This window comes from Neltuma alba, unplaced genomic scaffold (genome assembly GCF_004799145.2).
Source record: "Neltuma alba isolate B1F8T4 unplaced genomic scaffold, ASM479914v2 tig00002423_pilon, whole genome shotgun sequence".
NCBI classification, from domain to species: Eukaryota; Viridiplantae; Streptophyta; class Magnoliopsida; order Fabales; family Fabaceae; genus Neltuma; species Neltuma alba.
Genome location: NW_021632856.1, coordinates 31,129 through 45,036, shown reverse-complemented (window position 1 = coordinate 45,036; position 13,908 = coordinate 31,129). Strand labels below are relative to the sequence as shown.

Genomic DNA, 13,908 nt, shown 5'->3' with positions numbered 1-13,908 from the left:
TTTTTCTAAGTACGGACACCGAAGTGTCCAATGTGTTTTGTAAACTAAAAACTACTCTTTTGGCTTTTTAGTTTTTGGCATATGCCATGTTCTGCATAATTTCTCCTCTCTTTAACTTTCTGCTCATGCTGAATTGGAGTTTTACTGGTTAATTTCATTCTTCACTGCTTGATTTCTTTGGGTTCATTCGTCTGTGAAGCTTCATAGGGGAGCGTTATGGAGTGGAATATGAAAGCAGCGTCGTGGGATTTGGCTGAATTAGATGAAGCAGCAGGCTTACCCAGCATAGAAACAATTGATGGGTCAGCAGATTTGGGAGTGATAGAAGTAAAGGGGAATTTTCCGTGGATTTGAAGCTTGGTCATGTGTGGGAATTCTAGTAATGAACCAGCACTTGCCAAATGGAAAGATGTTGCAGGAGTCTCCAAAGTGATGACATCTTCTTCATCGTCTCCTTCAGGATCATCTAAGAGAGCTCGAGCAATTAACAATGGAACCCAGAATGTGTCATGCCTTGTCGACGGGTGCAATTCAGATCTTAGTAATTGTAGGGACTATCACCGGCGCCATAAGGTCTGCGAACTGCATTCTAAGACTCCAGTGGTCACAATTGGTGGTCACAAGCAAAGGTTCTGTCAACAGTGTAGCAGGTGCCGTATAATAATATATATTATGCTTCAAGTTTTGTGACACAAAATTGTTGATTACTCCTTCTTGATTCCTTTATAAATATGTACTTTTTTTGTTCATTTGTAGCTTCACTAACACTCCTTCTGTCTCATACACGCCTTCAGATAAATCCTCCAGGAAATTAAAGCACCTTAGCTAAAATGCTCTCTTTTGCTTTGTGCTACCATGAGCATCTTTACTTCATGCTCAAACAACACACAATGCTTTCAGTCTTGACTTTTGACCTGAAAGCAGATATCCCTTCTCACTTTTGCTGATAACAAGTGTTTGCTGACAGATAACACAATATCGACTGAATACCTCATCTGATCCCCTAAAAATTATAGCTTTATAATGAAGTTGTAACTGTGTTATGTTCCTGATTACGTGGGTGAATATGTGTGGCTTCGTGTGTGCAGGTTTCATTCGCTGGAGGAATTTGATGAAGGGAAGAGAAGTTGCAGGAAACGCTTAGATGGACACAACCGACGGAGGAGGAAGCCGCAGGCAGAAGGAGTTGGGAGATCTGGAAGCTTTTGTCCAATTACCAAGGTTAGCTTTGTGCATTATATGTGGTGTGACCCATATATAGCTTGATTTGGAGCATGCAGCGGCCAAAGATCCCCACATAGATACAGAAATCTTAGTAGTAAGAATTTCCTCTGAGAACTATGCATTTTGGCTCTCTCAGTGCGCTGCCAACATCCTTGATTTGGACATTTGGTCCACTGATGTTCACAGCTCATGGCAATCTAGTGGCCACTCGGTTATAAGTACTCACATGTTCTAAACTCCTTGTCTCAGGTGTAGATGAGAAGCTAAAAAGATCTTCTCTTTGCCACCAGCCTGGAAGGAATTTCTTCCTTATTTCCCCCAATTTTACCATAAATTACCTGTTTTAAGACACCCAATAAAACTACCCCAAATTTACCATAAATTACTTGTTTTAAGACACCCAATAAAACTAAGTCTTACCTAGTGAAAGTAGTTGGTGATGATACTTAGCATTAAAAACCATACTTGTCAGCTATTATGAGTTGAGTTGCACTATACACCATTTGTGATTAGTGTGATTTTCTGGGCTTTTTATATTTTATATTAATATGGATGGGACGTAAATTTTCTTCATTTAGGAGGTGAAACTAGTGGTGTGTATTTAGGAGTCTGATGTGTCCATTTCTCAGCCGAATATTAGACATTTCATGCTATTCTCTATCTCTCTTGAAAGTGTGCGAGAGTCTCTGGCCGCACAACACATGATTTGCATCTGAGGCCCTGGGTTATTGTGTTTATTGTTTTCTGTATCTTTTTTCCTAAATATAATACGCTACTATATTGTCAATGTAAGTGTGATTGATGACTGATTTGATAATCAAGGCAAGCATGAATAATGGACCTAAATATCACACGCCAGACCACAATAGTTAAACCAAATTTGATTTTTCAAGTGAGCAAATAAAAAAACAACTTTAGAATTTGACACATGATGAAATGTATGGCAAAGTTATTTAATTTATTGCAGAAGAAAGTGACAGTTTAAAAAAATGACTATGACTTTTCAGGCGCCCACTTGTTGCCCTTCTCAAGCTCACACGTGTATCCTTCCACTGCCATGGCTCACCCTGCTTGGAATGCAGATGTCAGGCTCCACCAAAACCCTCATCATCATCATCACCACCAACACCAACACCAGCAACTCCATCAGCTGGTTGATCATAAACAGGACCTCTTTCTGGGAGCTTCATCGTCATCATCCTCCTATGCAGAAGGGAATAATAACAACAACATTAATGTTAGCAAACATCAGTTAGCATTCTTGCAAGGTGATGACTCGACAGCATTGGAGAACAACCAGAGTAACAATCATCAGCAAGCTCTCCCGCCGCATGGTTCTGTGTGCCAAACGTTTCTGAGAGCCACGCCGTTACCGCCGGCAGCTCCACTTGCCGGCGAGCACCCTGATTCTCACTGTGCTCTCTCTCTTCTGTCATCCCCACAGACGCACACAAGTGGGAGTGGTTTGAGCCAAATGGTGCAGTCTCATCAACAAGCCATGTCGATTATGCAGCAGCAACACCAGCCCTTGGGACTGAGCCTGCATGATCATGGTCTGGAGACGGTGGACCCGGTGTTGGTTCACCATGGGAGTGACGAGTGTCCGACTATGTATAACATGAATGAGGCCCCTCCATTTCCTTTTCAGTGGGGATAGAGAGAGATTCTTTTCCTGAGGATTGATTCCTCTTGTGGCTCCAAAGGGTTATTCTATAGAACGGCAATCACGAACTATTTGATTGTTGCTTTTTTCATTTTATCAAGAGAAGGAATTAATGATTTATGTATCCTCATACTATTCGAGGATGATGCAGAAGAACAAGCCAAAAGTTCAAAAGTATCTACATAGCTATGTATCATTTCGAAGGGCGAGGCGAGATTTATTCTAAACAAAATATTTTAAATGCCGTTTTACCTAGTGTTGTTTACCTAGTGTTGTGAGATTTTTAAAGAGCTTTTAGTTTTTATTAATCTACAATGTTACATGATTGATCTTTTTTTTTGGTCAAAGTTTTACGTTTTTTAACAAAGATGAAAAATCCTAGTATATGTCGCGGTTAGGGAAGAGAATTTAATTTGATTGAGTTATTCGAATATTGTTAATTTTGTTTTTTATTATATATCACTTCAATGATTTTTTTGGAGCCAAATATCACTTTAATAATATTGGCATAATCCGTGAATTCTCAAATAATCTTTTTTTGATTATGCAGATAATAGTTTTAAATTTTTGATGCTATATAAATAAAGTCAAGAGACAATGTTTTAATTAATTAGGTCACTTAAATTTTTTTTTTTTTTTTATTAAAATAAAAATTATAACTGTTTTAAAAAAAATAAAAACAATAATGGTGTAAGATTTAATTTCAATAATGAAATCACTATTTGATAAGATATTGTCCTAAAACAATTTTTTCACCCAATCATTATTTGGATTTAATGACAAATTCACAATCTGATTTGAGGTACAACTGTACAAGTGAAGAAAGAAAGAAACAGAGAAATAAAAAATATTAGATAGAGAATCCACAATTAAATTATGTCCTTAAAACTTTTTAGAGAATATTTATCATAAAACTGCTAACTTCTTATAACTAATTCCCACATATTTTTTTTAATCATTTTGCATTTATCTTATTATCTCATTCTTGCATTTTTCGTATTATTTTGTTTTATCATTTCTCTTATTTATTCCTTGCATTTCTTTCGTATGTTTTTATTCTTTACATTTAAGTTGTGTTTGGTAGGAAGTATTGAAAAAAAAATAAGGGATTGAAATTGGGATTGAAATTGAGAAAATTTATTAAGAGAGTATTTAATATAAATGATTGCTTGTTATATGGGATTAACCAAACCCATATATGTAGGATTGGAGAATATTACGGGAGAAAGTGGTATTCTCTAATCCCATCTATATGGGTTTGCCTAATCCCATATACAAAGCAATTACTCATGTTAAATACTATTTTAATGATTTTTTTTCAATTGCAATCACAATCATAATCCCTTATTTTCAATGTTTCATACCAAACAGGACCTTAAAGCTCTCTTATTGGAAGAGCATTGATGCCACTATCAAATATCTTCAAAATTAATATAAAAACTAGATTTTGCAATAAAGCACAACCTAAATCATCTCTCAATAGACTTATAAGTTAACTAATTAAATTAAGAAATTAAATAAAAAATAAGAAAATAAAATATTTAAAATGGGTTAAAATGGCGTTTTCAAATTAGAATTTAAAACATTGATTAACTAAGAAAACTAAATAATCAAAAGAGCAACTTACCTACTAACAAAAATTTATGATGAAAATGTAATTAACTACAAGTTTTTCGTCTATAATTTGAGAGTGTCTTAGTTTAATACTTCTATTGTTGCAATGAAAGGGAAGTGAAATTCTAATTTGAAGAGGCAAAAAGAGGTGAAATCCTATTCTGATACCACTTGATGTAACAAGAAAATAGTGAAATAATGTATTGATCCCACTTAATGCAGGACAAAAAAAAAGAAGGAGAAAAAAAAGAGATATAGAGAGATTAGAAAGAAGGAAGAGAAAGCAAACATGGAAGTGAAAGCCTATTCAATAAAATTAGCAAAGAAGCAATATTAGGTGAGTTTTTGTAGAGTCATTGCTTTAGCTATTTATGACATGATCATCTTTCCTTCATCGGTGGGAATAATTGACCTTAGAGCTATATGTGTCTATCAATCGGTAGAATATCACCAGGTCAATCCGATACTTGAAATTTTAGCTAAGACTTATATGTCACTAACCTGGTGTCATTGAGAAGGATAACCGGATAAAATACTACTTTACATTATTTGATATATGGATGTTGAGTTATTTATACGACAAGGAACTATACCTTAGGAAAAGGTATGATAGTCACAGTAATCCACTTGCGAAGTTTGAGTATCTCTACTTTGTCGATAAAATGGATAAGGTAGATAAGAATGATTAGAAGATTATTTTTTTACAATTATCAGAAGACTCCCTCTTCGAGAAAATAGAATGGTGAGAAAACAAAGACATTATCTATTGTGTTAGAGACTTTCTCAATGTGCTGCTTATGGGATCATGGGGGTGCATCAATTACAACCCTTTAATAGCATTAGGGCAGTTAGAGTTTCAACAGAGAATACCCTCTAAGCAAGAAGTGCAACTTATACATCTTATCTATAGAAAAAAGTGATACCAAAGTATTATGCCAAAAAATCTGGGAAGCCTAAAGTAGGATAATGTACAAAGAAAGTACTAGGCTTAGGATACAAGAAATAGATATAGCCTAAGACTATAAGATTTGGCTCTGAAAAAGAATTGAAGGAACTAGTCCTATTTATGCTCCTCAACATCCTTTATTAGGAAGCCATGAACAAAGACTCTTATTAGCAAAAAAGAGAGAGAAAGTTAGAAAAACTTATTATATAAGAAAGAAAAGTTAATTCGACTTATTTTATTGATATTGGTGTAATCTATAAATTTCTAGATGATTTTTCTCTCTCTCTTTTTTTTTTTTATATAAGCAAACTACTTTTTTGCTATGCATGTTATAATTTAAAATTTTGACCTATGTGAATAGAGTTAGGAAGAGAGTTGTTACTTAAATATTTTTTTATATACAAAATAAAAATAATTACTTGTATAAAAAATCAAAATAATAACAATGTAAGATTTATATAAATAACTAAATGAGTTTTGTGCAATTTGATTTAATACTTTTGTATTCTTGCTTAATATTTAGTATAATATATTTAAAAAGTTAAATAGATTATTTTCTTAAATTCAACCACTCAATTTTTTCTTTGCATTTAGTATAACAGATTTTTTTTAATTTTAATATATGTATATTCTCATCCGTCCGAGAAAACTAATATTTACTGTATTATGTATGTAAAAGATGGAGGATAAGTTTTATTTAATTGGATCACTTAATTTTTTGTTATTAGTTTATTTATTATTATTTTATATAAGATGATATTCAAATATAACTTAAATCGCTAAGTGATTGAAATCTCATTCAAGATAAATAAAATTATAAGAAAATAAGAAAAGAAGCTTCAGTTGCCACTCACCCATAAAAAAGAAAAAAGAAAGTAAAAGTAAAATAGATTTTTTTTTTAGCATCTATAGATTGTAATTGGATTGAGTGGAATAAATTCAAGATCTCTCATGAAAATTGAAATATCTTACATTCAAATATTATGTATGAAAAAATTATGTTAGGATAACTATATTCAAATTCTATTCAAAATTTTATGATACTTAAATTTAAATTAATTTTTAGAATTAGATACTTTTTATATAAAAAATTAAAAATAAATTTTTAGTTATTCCTTGATTTAGTGTTAAATTGGCTCGTTGGTTTTTAGCTGTCATATTATCTTTTGATTAATTTGGTTAGTTTTGAACCATTTCTTTTTTACCTGGACCAGATTTGAGAGTCATAGAGTAGATTCTTAAGCTAATTCATGGAAAACCTACCTCAATCTAAATTCATCATGAATGTTCATGAGACAAAGAGTAATTATTACCATTATTATTGTAATAAAAATAAGTACACAAACTCAATAGCTCATATCTGTAGCCATTAATTGATTCTATATCTAAATTGAATGAATACTTATTAAAACGATTGAAATCTGTATATTAGTCGCCCTTGATTTTTCACATACCATACCTATTGTTCTAATGGAAATCTCAAAAAAAAAAAAATCTAAAATTTCAAAATCTTAAATTATAAATGATAACAAAAACGTGTTATTATTTATTTTTTAAATATTAGGCTGATTTGAAAATTTAAAATTTAAAAGTATTTTTTTGAGATTTTTTTGTTCTAATTTTCTTTATAATATAACGCCAACCATTTTTTCCCTTAACCTTCAATAGCGTAACCCCAATTGTTTGCCTTTATGATGATTTTAGCACACTCGATTTATGAAAAGAGCTTAACATATCAAATTATCATGTGTGCCAACATGGGATTTGAAAATACAGCTGAGGAAAGAAACAAAGCATCCAAAGCATTAAATAGAGAATCCATAGGGAAATCTGAAATGGAGGAGCTTCTTAAATCTCATTTACAGCTAATTATAAGTGAGGAAGCGTTAGAATCTCAAGTCTTTATGAGCAGATTAAACAAAAATATGCCCCGCCGAACACGTCACTGCCCTCGAAACCGTGATTATCCACCTATCATCTATATAAACGCATATTGCTTTTCATGAAAGTACCAGTGTGGGAGCTGAGACATGGAGAGCAGGGAAGCAGCCCCGATCTATGGATGCAAAGACGACATTCTTCACAACATTCTGGGCAGACTACCAGCCTCAACCCTCGCAAATGCCGCTTGTGTCAGCAAAACTTGGCATCGAATCTGCTCTCATTTCCTCTCACGTCCCATGCTTGCTTCGGCTCTTTCATTGAATCCTTCTCTTCTTGTAAGTTCTTCTGCTACTCCTACTTACCCTTCTGTTCACTTCACCTTATTTACGATCTTCTCTTTTGATATTGATTTGCAGGGGGCTGTTGAAGAGGTCACTGAGAAGGTTCTGAGCAAGCCAATTCGTCCACACTTTGCCATAGCTTGCATCAGTGAACAATTCGGCTTAAGAGCCGCTCACCTTCTTGTATTATACTTCTAATATCTCATCTCTGTTTCGATTTCTGCATAATTTACGCAGTCACTAATGACTTGACTTTGTGAGCACAGTTGAGTCAAAGGCTGGGAAGCAAGACTCCTTTAGTCACTCACATTGGGAATGGAGTGATGGGAACGGAAGCTCTCACAAATCAACTTCGAGAAGTAATTAAAGCTTTTTTCTATTCTGTGTCATGTTCTTTATTCAGCTTTCTTTTTGACAGATGTCTGATTCAGAGTATATTTTCGGAGAAACTGCAGGTGAAATGGGATTACTTTGATTACCAAGGCCCTCATCCTCGTGAGGCTAATGGATTTAGTGATGTTAGTCGAGGCATGGTTTTGGTGGTTGGATATGTTCCTGGTCTCAAAGTGGATGCAATACCGTTGATTCACCCAAAGAATGTAAGCTAGATTCATCATTTGTTTAGCTCTCATGCAATTTTTATAAATAAACCTGACTCTTTAATGTGAAAGTGAGTGAGAAATTTGTGACGTATGATCAGGATTTTGGAATTAGCATGGTTGATGCCTTCGTGAGACACATCAAGGCCTTTGCTTACTCTGTCTCTGGAAATCACCCACCTGCTGCTATCATAATATTTGGAGTGAGATCATTTTTTTTACCCATGATTAGCTTCTTTTGGAGTTACTGATTAAGGAAATGACATGAATATATTGCTTTTTGCTATTTTTCCTGTTACATAGGATCGTAAAAGTGACATGAACGACATTGTAGCAACAATGGGTGAGTCACCTGCATGTCGGGAGGAATCTGGTAATATGATATATAATCTGATTTTGCTGAACAACTGAAGTATAAATATTACGTGGCAGATCAAGCAATAGGAAAAGAAACAGTGATGGTTGGGGATGGTGGAGGCTGCTTTCTGTTCAACAGCAGGAATTACACAATTAATCTTCCTCCTGATTTATACGTACTCGATGCCGTCGCCCTCGTATTCGCCAAAGACAGTCACAAGTCTCCTGGTAATACTTTGGTTCCATTAGTTCTATGTAACTCTTTTGAGTTTATCTGTTTTTCACCAATCTGGTTTTTACTTCAACAGACGTAGGAGAGACTAGGTTTCGTGTGGCAATGGCAGGGGGTTTAGTGCCATTTGGGCCGAGGTTTGAGGTGGTCGATGTACTCGTCAAAGGTGACATCAAATGGACTTGCTTCTCTGCTCTCATGGAAGGATTCAATACGATGTTGACTTTTGAGGCCGTCATAGAAACCCTCCTTGAAACGGTATATATATGTTCAAATACTCATACCAACCCACTCTTCTTCTTCTTCTTCTTATATATGATCTTAAAGTGATCGAAGAGTGTCACGGGGTGCAGGTGAGTGACAGGCGTCCTGATTTGTACATAGGCGTGTCACATGGAAGAAGGTATTACTCAGGCAATGGAAGACTGATCAAGAAAGTATCAGAATCCACCTCGTTCCATCAAGTTCTTGGGTAAGATAATAATGATTCAGAAGGAATTGTGATAAGAGGGAGTGACTGAGTTGTTGTTGTTGTTGATGAATGAAACAGGGGAGAGGGAGAGTACTTTGTGGTGGAAGGAGTAGGGGTGAGAGCAGGAGACACGTTTCTGTTCTACCACAGAGATCTGGAAACTGCACGAACCACAAGTGAAATTGCATTTGAGAATCTGACAAGGCTGAAGCAGAATTTCATGGGAAGTGAAGAAACTGTGTTTGGTGGGTTAATATTTGCTTGTGCTTCTCGAGGCCAATCTTACTTTGGAACACCTAATACTGATATCTACCCATTTCATGCCAACTTCCCAAGTGTTCCGGTTGCCGGAATATTCTGCAAAGGAGAGATCGGACGCTCTTCTTCATCTTCTTCAAGCTTTGTGAAACCCCATGAGAGCCAAGAACAGGCCCCTCCTCATTGCTCTGTTCATGCTTCCAGTGCTGTCTATTTGGCTCTCTCCTATCTTCCTCCTCCGTGAACACATTTAGCTATGTTATCTTCCTAGTGATTCTCCTCAGAAAATATTTGTGGACTTAATTTTGGATAATTCACTCAAATAGGGTCGTCCATAAATGTTAATTACTACCTCCGGTCCTAATTATAAGACCCAGTTGACTAATTTGAGGAGATTAAGAAAAGAAGTTAAGTTAGTTATTTGTAATAAATATGTATTGTCTTTCTTAAAATATCCTTACTAATCAACTATCTTGGTTAAGACTACAATTATAAGAAGGATTATCTTGGAAAAAAATAGATAAATATGAGAGACAAAGTGGATTGATGTCTTATATTTAGGACTAAAATAAAAGTCAAACAGGGTCTTATATTAAGAACCGGAAGTAGTATCACCCAATGGCATCTATATATTTACGATATTTTAATCTTGTTCTGTCTTAGTCTTCATCCATTTGTGCCATTTATTTGCATGAAAATAAAAGACAATATAATGTTCATTTTTATTTCTCAGAGGTAGAAATATTGGATACATACGTGTGGCTACGCTGTGGCAAGTGCTTTACGCAAATGAATTGCATTGTTTATTGTAATATAATTGGTTTATATTATATATATATATATATATATAGTTATAATAAGAGCTAGATGAGGCTCATTGTTGTTGTTTTTTTATTTCATAAAATCCATGATTAAAGAGGATCCTAACAGAAAAATTAAACCTATAGCTAACAATATATATATATATATATATATTTATATAAAACGAAGTATCAATAATAATGCTGTTATAATGAAATAAAATGAAAACGAAGGTCAATTGAAATTAGGAAAAAAATATGCTGCTATAATGAAATAGTATAGTAATTAAACATATTTTATATGCATCGAGTCTTAGAAATGATTTGTATAATGAATAGGTTTTCATTATAAATGTTGAAGATATATTAACAATAATGCTTATATTTTTAACAGATTAGAATTTAATTCAATTTCAGAATTCCAAATTTTTGCTGCGTCGCCACGCACCCAAACTTAGGAACAAGACTTGAATCATGAATAGTTGAATAAAAAGGTGTGCACGCAACGACAATAATAAAATGAACGCACCATGATTGAGCACGATAAAATTAAAACTCTATCTTTCACTTGAAAAACAAAAACGCTATCTGCATAAGCTGTTCCCTACCAACTATTCGATCACTATTTGTCGAATGATTTGGCAAGGTTATACTGTTCTGATTCTTAATATAAGATTTATTTAACTAATTTAATTAGATTAAAAAAGTTAGGTAAGTTAATTAACTATAAGAAATATGACATGTTTTTTCTAAAATATCATAATTATTTTTCTTAATATACTCTCTCCCTCTTTTACTTGATTATGGTTGACGGAGTATCTATAAGAGTAATTTACAAAAAAAATTAATAAATATGAGAAATATGTCTTATATTTAGGACTAAAATCAACTTAATAATTAGGTCTTATATTAAACACAGGAGGAGTATCGTATTAATCTCATAGATACCAATAAAACATCATTCTCGAAGTATAATCTCAAAACAACAATAATAACGAGTAATAGACTTTATTAATTTCGTTGGCAAAAAAAAAAAGACTTTATTAATTTCAATAAACCCTATAGTAACGATAAATAGCTATTATCTCTTGATTGAAAAAAGAGATAATTACTGTCAGAAAAATATAACTAAAACATAACAAATACTCCTCCGGTATTTAATATATAGGATTTAATTGTTGAGTTAATTTTAGCTCTAAATATAAGACCTATTTATTATATTTATCAATTTTTTCTAAATTACGGCTATGAATACTACCTCAACCATAATTAAATAGAAGATGAACAGGAGATATTACGGAAGATGATTATGATATTTTAGAAAAAACATGTTATATTTCTTATAATTAACTAATTTACCTAACTTCCTTAATCTAATCAAATTAGCTAAATATGTCTTATATTAAGGGCCAGAAGAGTACTATACTCTCTCTAGTCAGATTTATAAGATCCTAAGTATGGTCCTTAATATAATTTTTTTTTAAAAAATTAACAAATATTTGTGACTCATTTGAAAAATACTCTTATCTTTTCCTGAGGATTGATTCCTCTTGTGCCTCCAAAAGGGTTATTCTATAGAACTGCAATCACGAACTATTTGATTGTTGCTTTTTTCATTTTAATCAACAGAAGGAATTAATGATTTATGTATCCTCATACTATTCGAGGAGCCAAAAGTTCAAATTATCTCCATTCAAGCTAAGTCGCATTTCGAAGCACGATAATTTGTTTTAAACAAAATATTTCGAAGGCGAACTAACCAAAAAAAAAGAGTCAGATATCTATAAATTATTTTGGTTTTTAATTATCTTTACCCTAAATAAATAAATAAATTTTAAAAGGATGACAAATTGTGAAGCGTATAATGGATCACATAATCTTTCATAATCAACGCAATGTACCTAAAACACTTATTATTATTCCTTTTATAATGCTCTGTTCGAAATTGTAGAGAATGTTAAAATATGTTAGAGGTGCTTTATAGTGAGGACCAAGGAAGTATGCTAAAAGCATTAATGAATTTTTCGACGTGAATAATACATGGTATTATCTTTCAAAAATATTTGACATATGTCATGTTTTGACTAAAGCACCTAGCAAGTAATTCAGACCCTTCTTTTTTTTTTTTTTTTTCCTTTTAACAATCTTGTCCATCTGCTATCTTAGAATTAACTTTCTAAAAATTTGAAAGTGAAGTTCTCAAAACTTGATAATAATTTAAGTTGTGGGAAACACTTTATATATATATAAATAATATTATATATAGTTAATATATTTACTAATTTTTGGATTTAATTTGCGCGACAAAACTATGTGTAATGTGAAGTTAATGAGCAAAGCGACAATAATTAAACAGAGGGAGTTTTCACAACGCGTGATTGTTCACGCTCTCAGGCCAGTCCCCCTCCATTTTTCCTAGTGACATAAAAAAAAAAAATCAAATTACAACCTTAAAACCGGTCATGATTATGTTCTTGTAACCAACTCGCACACTCACTCCTGCATTTCCCTTTCTCTCATTCTCTGAGTTTCCCTCCCTTTCTCTCATTTCCTGAGTTTCCCTCCCAGTGGAGATGATCCAAGCTCTCAACACATTCTCCGGAGTGTCTGCTACCTTTTCCTTATCAGGCGGCTCCTTCAGGCCCCTCGTATCTAAACCAAGTCGGCAGGTGTCTGTTTATAATTTTTGCTAAGTCTATTCAATTTTTAGGATAGTCTAAATATTATTGCAGAGTACTCAACTTCATAAATATCTCAATCTGGCGTCACAGGAAGACAATGGTTCCACTTATCGTTTCATATATGATTCTGGTTATGTCATTAATATTTTTTCATCTTCGTCAACTTCGATGCCTGCTGCAAGTTGGATACATAGTTTTTTTTTTTTTGGGTTCCTTTTTTGCCATCGCAAGTTGGATACATTGAATGGCTATATAGTTGTTTAACATACTGTTTCAATCGCACATTTAATTTGAAATATCAAAAGGTTATATCTATTATGTTGCTAGAACTTGCAGTACCTGTATGAATTGGATTGTGCCACACATGACCAAGGTGAAATACTTCATTGCCCTATTTGCACAAGAACATCTTAAGTGCCGCATGATATTGATTGGTCCCTCCTGTCATGGTTCCATCTATTTCATTGTTACTGTATTTCCTCGGCTGTGAATTGCGATTCAATCGAGCAATGTCGTATCAGTTTCTGAGTTACCAGCATTAAGTTTGTGGTGTTAAAAGAGGTCTGTGACCATATTGACCTGAACATTCTGGTGTTAGATTTCTTCTATTGATCAATACATGCTCTTTTTTTTTTTGTGTTTTTCATCTTTTGATAATTCTAGTTCATTTCTTTTTTTCACTTCTATGGATGTTTACGTGATGTTATGACTAATCAGTAGTAGATATAATTCTACTTCAGACTAGTGAAGTTATCGGTTGTCCCTGAGTTTTGTGTGGATCTCACCGAAAGGGTGGGCCGCGGACTGACCGATCCCCTGCTTCGTAGTAAGGCTGAA

The 13,908-nt window shown here is 33.5% G+C and overlaps 1 protein-coding gene and 1 pseudogene across 1 annotated transcript; both read left to right on the top strand.

Moving 5' to 3' along the window:
- Window positions 1-200: 200 nt before the first annotated feature.
- On the top strand, window positions 201-2,900 carry LOC114727009 (squamosa promoter-binding-like protein 18; annotated as a pseudogene).
- Window positions 2,901-7,477: 4,577 nt separating this feature from the next.
- LOC114727001 (F-box/LRR-repeat protein At5g63520-like) lies at window positions 7,478-9,834 on the top strand. The gene is made up of 10 exons (XM_028913713.1): window positions 7,478-7,666; window positions 7,748-7,855; window positions 7,939-8,031; window positions 8,104-8,271; window positions 8,373-8,474; window positions 8,575-8,614; window positions 8,704-8,856; window positions 8,937-9,118; window positions 9,214-9,332; window positions 9,411-9,834. Exons 1-10 carry the CDS (start codon window positions 7,478-7,480, stop codon window positions 9,832-9,834), a joined length of 1,578 nt encoding a protein of 525 aa, XP_028769546.1.
- Window positions 9,835-13,908: the final 4,074 nt, after the last annotated feature.

Bases quoted from the DNA above. Each gene is read 5' to 3' on its own strand.
- LOC114727001 (XM_028913713.1), top strand. From the start codon at position 7,478: ATGGAGAGCAGGGAAGCAGCCCCGATCTATGGATGCAAAGACGACATT. The intron at 8,857-8,936 runs GTAATACTTTGG...TTACTTCAACAG, and splicing joins AGACAGTCACAAGTCTCCTG to ACGTAGGAGAGACTAGGTTT. The intron at 9,119-9,213 runs GTATATATATGT...CACGGGGTGCAG, and splicing joins TAGAAACCCTCCTTGAAACG to GTGAGTGACAGGCGTCCTGA.